At 43.3% G+C, this 11,198-nt stretch overlaps 1 protein-coding gene across 2 annotated transcripts in view; it reads right to left on the bottom strand.

The window, feature by feature from the left end:
* Positions 1 to 249: 249 nt before the first annotated feature.
* NMI (N-myc and STAT interactor) overlaps positions 250 to 11,198 on the bottom strand; it is a 28,884-nt gene continuing 17,935 nt past the window's right edge. For both annotated transcript variants that reach the window (XM_083153836.1, XM_083153835.1), the window contains 6 exons: positions 10,615 to 10,731; positions 7,470 to 7,641; positions 6,267 to 6,373; positions 5,990 to 6,173; positions 2,753 to 2,859; positions 250 to 877 (listed from right to left, as the gene is read on the bottom strand). In XM_083153836.1, the coding sequence (XP_083009962.1) occupies positions 680 to 877; positions 2,753 to 2,859; positions 5,990 to 6,173; positions 6,267 to 6,373; positions 7,470 to 7,641; positions 10,615 to 10,731 (885 nt within the window). In that variant the 3' untranslated portion in view covers positions 250 to 679. The remainder of the gene's footprint in view (positions 878 to 2,752; positions 2,860 to 5,989; positions 6,174 to 6,266; positions 6,374 to 7,469; positions 7,642 to 10,614; positions 10,732 to 11,198) is intronic.

The raw sequence follows: 11,198 nt of genomic DNA, 5'->3' as shown, positions 1-11,198 counted from the left end.
ATAGTGTGCCGAGCGTAGCGAGGCACCGGGCCCGCTGCGTGGCGAGCGCAGCGGGCCCGCTGCGTGGCGAGCGCAGCGAGCCCGCAAGGGGGGGCGCTCCACGTCCCCCCCATGTCAGGATTTCGGCGGTCGGGATTCTGAATGCCGGGATCCCGACCGCCGGCATTTTGTATCGGATCCCATACCGACACCTCTATTCCTAGATGTATATATAAAAAGAAAAAAGTACAAGCCAGTTAAATTGTCAAGATTTATTTTCACCAGAGACGGTTGCAGCTGAGATTTGCTGTCTGCAGGCACAAAATAAACAGGATTATAATCTAAGGCAATTAGCAATTTGATCATTAACTAAACTATCAAAGAATTTCTAAATTTTGTGGATATCCAAACATGAAACATTGATAAAGTAAAACATTTTGGCAAAGAGACCACTTTTTAGAAACAAAAATAATAATGCACAATACAGTGTAATATGGTGTAAATAGGTACGGATACGGAGAGAGCTAGCTAAATCACTACCGGTCTAGTAGAACTGACCATAGTCCTAAATCAGAGACAACACGTTACATATACAAGGCAGATTCATTACAGATATAAATTTCCCATTTTTATATATGCATTTTATAAGAATACAGACATATCTGTAAGATTTAATAAGACAGGATTCAGAATAAATGCTCTAGGCTCCATTCAAATCTTCCTCAAAGTGAACCACTTTTTTCTTTCCGAGGGAAAACGCAACTGCCTCCACCTCACCGCCACCATTGCTTGCCTTCTGAAAATGAATCTGTACAATATCCTCAATGTCCTCTTCGTATTCTTGGTTAACTTTGATCCCAGATAGCAGCACTGTTCGTTTGGCAATGCCAGAATATATCTGCAATGTTATCAAACCCAGGTACACAAGATTACACAAGATAACAATGATACAATAATGTGTTATATGGTCATTACACAGACTGGTACTGAAGAAATTGTGGTGGAGTTTCACTTACTTTCAGATATGGGATAATTTATCTAGAACCTGTAGGAAATTACTGCGGTACTCTTTACCTAGAACGGCGCCCGCGATTGGCATCGCGAGCGTCGGGGGTAAAAAATCGCGGGCATCGCGGCCATCGCATGCACATAAAAAACGTGTGCGACGCAATGCCCGCGATTTCCCATAGGGATCAATGTTAAAAGTGTGATTGGACGCGATTTTTGTGTTAAATGCCTCAATGTCCGCGATTTGGCCATAGGAAACAATGTTAAATGGGCCACAGAGCCCTAATAGTGCCCTTGAACTCTGAAATGGCCCCCACAATTGTTAACGCCACCCCACGATCAACGTCAACCCGAAGCGTGGCGAGGGGTGGCGGTACGCGTCCTCCGACCTTTTCATACCCCCACTATTCACGTCGGCGTGGAGAATAAAATAGTGTGGCGAGCGCAGCGAGCCACCGAGCCCGAAGCGTGGCGAGCCCCGCGAGGGGACGCGGATACCTGTGAAGCCCGCGAAGGGACGCGTTTACCTGTGAAGGTATCCGCGTCCGCTCGCCACGCTTCGGGCTCGGTGGCTCGCCACACTATTCTATTCTCAACTCCACGCCGACGTGGATAGTGGGGGTATGAAAAGGTCGGAGGACGCGTACCGCCGCCGCTCGCCACGCTTCGGGTTGACGTTGATCGTGGGGTGGCGTTAACAATTGTGGGGGCCATTTCAGACTTTAGGGTGACTATTTGGCCTCTGTGGCCCATTTAACATTGTTTCCTATGGAAAAATCGCGGGCATTGAGGCATTGAACACTAAAATCGCGTCCAATCTCACTTTTAACATTGATCCCTATGGGAAATCGCGGCCATCGCATCGCACCCGTTTTTTAGTGCATACGATGGTCGCGATGGTCGTGATGGGCGCCGTTCTAGGTAAAGAGTACCATTACTGCCATTGTTTCATGTTGTATCAATTGTATATCACCGAACTATACTGATGTTTGCATGACAGCCCTGATTTATTCATCAATAGGGGCAAAATTCTGCCAAAAGGGGGCAGGTCAGGGTAGAATTTGCATTGTGGTCCCACTACAGTAAGCGGCTCTATCTAGCATCAGTGTAGCAGGACACATCTGTGCATATTAAGTGACCATTGATGGGATCTCTTTCAGGATCTGGGATCCGTTCTGTGCATGTGCGGTCTATTAATCACGTATGTATAATTGGAGAGTACAGGGGAAGGATCTAGTGGATCCCTCCCATGTACTTTTTAGCTACTAAGACTACACACTCTGGAGATTGGTAGATTCAGCAAACAAGCAGTATACAGTGTTATTCTACTAAGGGCAAAGAAAAATTGGGGACCACAGCAGTTATCTTCAGATTGTAAGCTTGCGAGCAGGGCCCTCATACCTTTGACTATCTGTAAATACCCAGTTTGTTGTATCACTGTCTCCTATAGTAAAGTGCAACATATGCGCTATTTAAGAAAGATGTTTTGGGGGGATAGCTTAGAATATTTATTAAAAATAGGCACTTATATGTTATGAGTTATACACTGATTATACACTGGGCTGAGTGTGTGCATTAATACGTCTCTTATCAGTCAGATTTATTGCACCAGGGGAAGGACTCGTTTGGATGCACATTAGTTTATATAAGGTGACTGCCTTTAGAACAAATCACTTGTTTCCATTGCTCTTCCATTCTGGTGCTTCCTAAAACATCTGACAGTATAGATTTACAAATACATATAGCAAGCATCAGCTTATGTTACCTGCAGCCTGTTCAAATGTTGTTCTACAACTGGTTGCACTGTAATTTCATGTTCGGCACCCCCGACTGCGAGCTGATGTTGCCGGCTTCTTAGGACACGTTGAGCCACTTTGAAGGAGAGTAATATGGACAATAAATTATATTTTTCTATATCGTATGTGACTATTACTTTCTACCTTATGTAGCCCATTTTTTTCCCTATAGATTGTAAGCTTGCGAGCAGGGCCCTCCTACCTTTTGACTGTCTGTAAATACCCTGTTTGTTGTATCACTGTCTCCTTTGTAAAGCGCAACAGACTATGCTGCGCTATATAAGAAACTGTTAATAAATAAATAATATATAAATGTCCCCACCCCAAGATACATTTGCAGGGCGGCCTTACATAATGTAGTACTGAAAGTAAATGAGCTACTTAGATGATGGAAGCTCATGCTCATTGCTGTCCAAGCAGGAAGAGCAGAGTGGCGCACAGCGTATTCGCAATCAAAAGGAGGGGTCTACCGGGAACTTTAGGGTGGCTACGGGCAGCTGTGCCTCTGCTATGGGACCAGCACATTTCTTGGTACTTGTGTATTATCTGGGCACCCGATATATCACATCGCATGCCACTAGTTAAGGGATGCGATGCGATTGGACCCGATTTTGAGCCTTTCCCGGGCGGAGTGTACAATTTTAATATTGCGTCGCATCGCATGCCTTGACTAGTGGCATGCGATGCGATGTGACGCGATCATACCCGATATTACATTGTACAGGCACCCTGATGGGTGATTACTATGTGAAATGCCCCCCCCCCCCCATTGTTATCGCCACCCCAGTATCAACTCCAACCGAAGCGTGGCGAGCCTGCGAGGGGCGGCGGCATGCGTCCTCCGACCTTTTCATACCCCCACTATCCACGTCGGCGTGGAGTTGATTTTATATAGTGTGGCGAGCGCATCGAGCCACCGAGCCAGAAGCGTGGCGAGCGCACGCATATCACTTCACATGTATTCCGCGTCCGCTCGGCATGCTTCGGGCTCGGTGGCTCGCTGCGCTCGCCACACTATATAAAATGTACTCCACGCCGACGTGGATAGTGGGGGTATGAAAAGGTCAGAGGACGCGTACCACTGCGCTCGCCACGCTTCGGGTTGGCGTTGATAGTGGGGTGGCGTTAACAATGTGGGCCCATTTAACATAGTAATCACCCATCAGGGTGGGTGTACAATCAAAAATCAGGTCTGGGGGGGCATTCAACATAGGAATCAGGCATCTGGGTGCCTGTACGATTAAAAATCGGGTCCAATCGAGTCGCATCACATCGCATGCGATATGATTGTATGCGATGTGATTTTTTAACTTGCGATGAAAAGAATCGGGCGCCCAGATAATACAAAAGTACCCATTTCTCTCTAAGGGGGAAATGTATCAAAGCTTGGAGAGAGATTAAGTACCAACCAATGACCGGAGCTGACTACTTCATTCTCTCTTTCTCACCACTAAGGGGGTATACAAGCAGAGCAGATAAATCCGAAAGTCTGAAATATCTGCACTTTTACAATAATGAATTTCCATTTGACCTATTCATCTCTACAAATCGGGGATCGATAAAAATGGCCACGAATTGTCAAAGGCTGTTGCAAGCGCGACAATTTGCCAGCCATTTTTGTCAATGTAGATTTGTTTTTTTAAAAAGCAGAACCTGCATTGGCAAAATCGGACGCTAAATTGTCGAATTTGCAACAGTTTTCATCAATCCACGGGCTAGACTACTTTGGAGATTTTTCGATAGTCGGATGGACTTATAGGAGGAATGTAAATTCAAAAAAAGTGCCTGTGGTCTATCTTTACCATACAGGCCAGATATTGATAACTATTGGTACTCAATTAACATACCCTTCAACATTGGTAAATGTATTGAAATTGCAGGTATAATGCTTCCTGCTTCTCGAGGAGAAGCAGGAGCGTCAAGATGTATTATGAACTTGGGTGCTATATGACAGGAGCACATCAGCATAGCGCTCCTGTCATATAGCACATATAAACCTCCTTCATACATGGGGACAAAGCAGTACCAGGGACAGCGGTGGCTCCAGAGGTGGAGCTACAGCCAGGGCCGGATTTGTGCCTAGGCCAGTGAGGCACCGGCCTCAGGGCGGCACCAATTAAGGGCGGCATGTAGGCTGAGATTCTGTTAAATGGCAGAGCGGGTGGGCATCGGTGAGTGACGAGTGCCGCCGCCCCAGACATGAATTATCATATGTCGGCGGCAGCGCCGCTCGTCACCCGCCACTGCCCACCCACTCTGCCATGCACATTACATCACCGCTTGTGGCTGGGTCCGACGGTCCCCCTGAGCGTCCGGAAATGGCTCAGGCTCATTGCTGCCAGCTCCCGCCCATTGGCTACTCTACACACACACACAGTCTATTGGCTGCTGTGTATCCAGCAGCTGAGCTGAGCGATGCGCAGATCCTCCCTGCGCTCAGTCAGTCACAGTGTGTGAGCCGGAGAGAGACTGACGGAGACACTGTGCTAATCATTGTACTAATAAGTGCCTCCCTCCGGGTCCTCCGTACAGTGAGCAGTCCAGAGTGCTTAAAAAAATATTAAGGTGGGCTACAGTTACATTTTTATGAAATATATAAATAACAATGTATATACATATATGATTACATTAAAATAGGGGGGGGCACAAAAATGTTGTGCCTAGGGGCGGCCTGACCCCTAAATTCGCCCCTGGCTACAGCACAGGCCAAAATTCAAATGGGGGAATCACACCCACTGCCAGTGAGACAGTTTGGAATGACAGTTGGTGGCAGTTGCTGTGCCTCCACTATTTAGATTTTGAACTGTGCTGCAGTCCCTCCTCTGGAGCCTCCTCTGATCAGTGCAAATAACGGCACTGATGTCTCTTCTCCTTCAGAACAACCCTCCTTACATCTATCCCACAATGCTCTGTTCCTGGACTTGTCCTTGTCAGTGGCAATGATGGGGCTGCGGCACAGTACAAAATCCAAACAGAGGAGTCACACACACTGACACCCTAAACACTGCCAAACATCTGTCCGGGACTCACTGGCAGTTAGTATGGCTCCTATATTTGGATTTTGTACTGTGCAGCAGCCCCACCTCTACAAATCCCACTGGTTGAGGGGGAAGGAAATATTCAGTGGCCTGCTGTAAACCTTTGTTACTTTTGTGGACCATCAGCATGTGGAGTACACACCATGATTGTATTAGATGTAAACACACCTCCATTCTGTAGATATGAAATGCAGGCAGAGTTATTGTCCCTGTTGTATTCCACTGCCTCAATCTCTCCTCCTCCTATATTAGACTTGTAGAAGGTAAGCTCCAATTTGTCCTTCAGTATCTCATCCGGGAGGTCAGGCAGTCCGCTAACACATAATTTATTGGTAGAAATATCCATATTTACCTATAAAACAGAAAATGAAGACAAGTGACAGAGGAATGATAGCTGACTATAGCGGATCTCACAATACGTTTTACGTATATAGTTTTATTTTACCTCAAACTCCAATGTTCTTTCTGGGTCTATTCCACAAGCTCTCACTTCTACCTCTGCCCCATTTAGTTTCAATACATGTTTTCCTTTGTGAATAATGTCTTTGGCAACTGTAATAGAGAAAGGGATTCTAAATGTCACATTCTATCTGGGTCTTTCATTACACGCAGTGCAAACCCACAGAGCATAAAGGTATGGAAGGTGTCAGGGCCAGATGTACTAAGCTTGAAAAGTTATATCCATATCCAGGAAGAGTGAAACAGATTATTTTGGTTTCACTTTCTGTTAAGGAATCATTTGGTCTGTGGAGTGGCCTCTAGTGGTCACTGGTGGTACGTCAATTTAAAAAGGTGAGGAGGATTTAGCCTTTTATATATAGTGATGAGACTGAAACATTGCTACAGCTGGTTGTAGTTGAATGGAAGGCGTACGATGCCTGGCACAGACACATACCTTATTTATTTATATCACTGAATGACACCAACTTTTATATGTTAAGAAAGTTTGGTGGCAAAAAAAATGTGTATTTCTGTATGAACTCAGAAATCCAATCATTATACAGTATACAGTATAATAGTAATACAAACCTTTTCCGTGCTTTACGAATGCTGGAAAATTACAAAAAAAAACTATTTTGGCTGCTTTAAACCAAATGCGTCTAAAAATGCTGTATTGTTCGATCACATATTTGATGGGCAAATCTTATTTTACATAACATACAATCATAATGCAGGAGCTACACAGGTGTACTCTGTGCTGCTGGTCAGACCCTATTGCAGTGGATATAAAAGCTGGTTAAACACGGACATATATAAATTGAAGAATTCACATAATAGGCAATGAGACGCAAATTAACCACAGTGGGGTAGTTAATATCTGACAGGCAGAAATATCAGCCATCAGTACTCAATCCCAGCCAGGACTCCTCTCATCCAGAATCAAGTCGAATCTGCATTGACGAAAATGGTTCATGGATTGTTGAATCTGCAGCCGCTTCCACTGAGTTTTCCAGTGTAGGAGTCTTTTCCAAAAGTCAGAAAAACAGACCAGACATTGAATAGGTGAATGTCACCCTCATCTTGTCGGAAACAGACAATATTTCCAACTGGCTGGAATATCGTCCATGATTAAATACCCCCCCAAGAATACCCCCCCCCCCCCCATGACTTGCAAAATTCCTTCCAATAAAATGCATGTGTGCTGTACCTTGTTCACTCTCAAATGTAACAAGTGCCTGTCCAGGCTGTAAGTCATTTGGGGAACTGATGACAATGTGCCAAGAGCAGGAGATACAATTAAGCTCGTCGTTAGTTGAATTTTCAGTAGTTTGTTCCTTTCGCGTAAAATTTACATTCTTTACTGGCAATTTGTTTTCAACCTAATGTAAAAAAAAAAAATCAATACTTCGAGAACAATTGCAAAAATTCAAGAATATAAAAATACATAAAAACATAAACAAAAACAATTTAATGCAGCAAACAAATGACAATATGGGGGAGGAGGGACAGCCATACTGACATGTAGCATTGAGGGTGGAGCTAGGAGAGGTTTTTTAAAAGGGAAATTACTTAAGATTTTCAATATCTTCTATGTGTTCTGCACAGACCTCAGATACAGTAAGTCCTGCACTAATCACTCTTGGTATTTGCAGATATCATCTCATTTCTGTTTTATGGAAGCTGTACATGGACCCAATGACAGCAATTCCAAACCTACAGTTCTATATAACTGTATATTAAATTATAGATAGGATCAGACCCATCACCTACACAGAAATGCAGATTATTACAAGAGAGGTAGGGTCCTTTGGTTCAGAAGACAACAAGATAGTTAAAAACCTGTTCACGGGTGCAAGATGCAAAGCAGCGGACAAGAAGGGTATTCAGGAGAAGCAGGGCAAAACATGACATAGCAAGAGAGAGCTCAAATATCAATGCTCATTTGAAGCTCTGATGTCAATGATCACATGATCACAAGTATAAAGGACTGATATAGCGGCATTCATGCCACTGTGGAGGAGGACCAGACAACGGCACTGGTAAGGAGTGCACATTCTCAGCTACTGAGCTGCGTGTAGTGTCGGAATGCCAGGGTTAGAGGGTGTTACAGTATCTGGCACAATTCAAGGTCTAGCAAGGGAGCTGAGGAAGCACTGATTGCATAATCAGTTGCCTGGCAGCGTGCACACGTGACGCTTAACACGTAAGCATGTGGGATTCTGAATCAGGCCCATTTTGCTTTACAGTAAAGCCTGGACTGGTAGCGGCAAAATTGGTGGGAACAAAAGTGTAGTGTCCCCAAAAATGCTGTTGCCAGTGCTATGACAGGCTGAGTTGTTGACATCATAGCAGGGATGACACACACAGCCTAACCTGTCCAGCATGGGGCTGAATACTCTGGGGAAAAGGGACCCACAAAAACAAATGCTGGTAACACCTAGGGAAAAACAGATTTGTGCTGACAGCATTAAAGCTCTTGCCCTCACTGCTAGGCAATGTGAGATGGGTAATAATCAGTACATATGCTGGTGAACCACAGGCCTCAGCAAGCATTCTTCAAATTTCATAGCAATCAGTTAAAGAACTACATGTGCCATCATGCTAAAAAAAAAAACAAGGCTCACTGGGACCTTCGGTACATTAATAAGATAGAAGAAAAGAAAAAAACACTCTTAAACAAACCATCAGCACACACACATCCACACACACACACACACACACACACACCGCTCACTTTCCTTCTTTTCCCTATTTATTACTCCTCAGATACAATTGATTCTTCCTAATTAGCATTTACGCCCTGAATTGATAAAATATAAAACCAAAAAGGACAAGCTGGCATTGTTTGCAATCAGAGAGACTTTGCTCTGATTGGTAAGAGCATGGAACCTCTCTGTTTACTAAGGAAAAGTAACATTAATGTGTGGCCTGAACCAATCAGAAAGGTGGAAGTTTTTATTTCAGTAAATTCTATCTACTAATACATCAATCTCTAGTGGTGTAAACAACATTCCTACACTACAATTTACGTTGTTCTGCAGTGATACCGTTGTCTTCTGATTCAATACTCTATAATACCATTACTAAACCATGTCATATAGCTCCTCCTCCCTTGTATAACCAACACCACCTCTAATGCAAACATTACTCTCAGACACTGGCATACTGTACACCTCATAGAGTAATCTGCACCAATGTAATGTGACACACCCTGAGAAAAGCAGAAAGTAAGGAGAAAGAAGTTGAACGGTACATTTTAATGATACACAACATATAATACTGTACCTACATACAGTATATGCCTACACAGCGACACTGGTTTTGGGAGGGTCAATGTTTAGTTTATAATTCACAGTTTAGAGCAGCGGTAGCCAACCCTAGCCCTCGAGAGCTACCAACAGTTCACATTTTCCAGACAACTTAGCTGCTGCACAGCTGCACTCATTAATCACTGACATCTTTTAAAAGATACACAGATGGAGCTAATAAGCTCACCTATGATTCTGTGAGGAGACCTGCAAAACATGCACTGTTGGTAGCTCTCGAGGACTAGGGTTGGCTACCCCAGGTTTAGAGTCTGTGCTCAATGGCAGAAGGAATTTTGGAGTTGTGGAGAGCACAGGAGTAAGGGCAAAATTGTCCTCCAGGCAAAATAATAAATTCTGACATGGCTAGATTCAGTATTACTGTATATGTAAATAAATTATGGAAACTTGACACTGTTTCTTTGAATATATTATACTATTTTTTTTCCATATATTATACTTTTTTTGGTACTTATGTATTATGTGGGCGCCCGATTTTTTCATTGCATGCCACTACTTAAGGCATGCGATGCGATTTTTCATTGTAAAGACCCGATTTTAATTGTATAGTCAACCATGGGTGATTTCATACCCATACTATCAAACTACGAATGGAGTTGACTTTATATAATGTGGCGAGCGCAGCGAGCCCGAAGCGTGGCGAGCGCACGCGGATTACTTTACATGTATTCTGCGTCCGCTCGCCACACTATATAAAATCAACTCCATGCGTAGTTGGATAGTGGGGGTATGAAATCACCCATGGGTGACTATACAATTAAAAATCGGGTCTTTACAATGAAAAAAATCGCATTACATGAATTGTATGCCACTATATTGCATGCGATGCGATGAAAAAAATCGGACGCCCAGATATTACATAAGTACCCTTTTTTTAAAAAAAATTTTTTAAACAAAGTTATTAAAAAAACACAACACAGTAAAACAGGTTATTTTCCTCCTTATAGCAGTAATTACTATTGTTAAAATTATAGATAATAAAAATAAAATAAAAGTCTTGTCTCTGTGAATCCTCAATTGACATACCTGTAAATTAACTTTCATCTCCTCAAAAGCTTTCTTCTTTGCCTTTAAATTATTCTCAAGTTCGGTGATATGTTTTTTCAGTTCAGAATTCTCCATTTGCAGTCCTTGCATTTCTCTCTTAAAATACATAAAACATACTGTAAAAACCATGCACAGTTATTAGCCAATCCTTATCCAGTTGTTGGATAAGCTTTATTCAAGATGTATGTGGTAAATGAATATTAGTGGTGACCATCTAAGTATCCATAGCACCAACTGCTGTTAGGTATTGCACAGTTGCCTCCCCTCCAACATCCTGCAGGAGAGTCCCATTTTAAGTTCTCATCTCCTGCTGCCCTGAATCATAATTCAAATCTCCCAGACTATTGACTGCAGCCAGGGTACCACCAAGAATTTTGCAAGGGATTTGCAGCAGTCACTATGACTGCTAAGTGGACACAGCAATCCACTCTCAACAACCAGCTCTTAGTCCCCCTGCAGCAGAGAACACTGTTTAACAGCAGTCTTGTTATATCAGTGTCTACTAATGCTCTTCAGTAATCGAAACATAGACTTTGATAGCAAATAACCACTTGGCCCATCTT

This window comes from Crinia signifera, chromosome 7, assembly GCF_055691185.1.
Source record: "Crinia signifera chromosome 7, ASM5569118v1, whole genome shotgun sequence".
Classification (NCBI taxonomy): Eukaryota; Metazoa; Chordata; class Amphibia; order Anura; family Myobatrachidae; genus Crinia; species Crinia signifera.
This window is presented reverse-complemented; position numbering and strand designations above follow the sequence as displayed.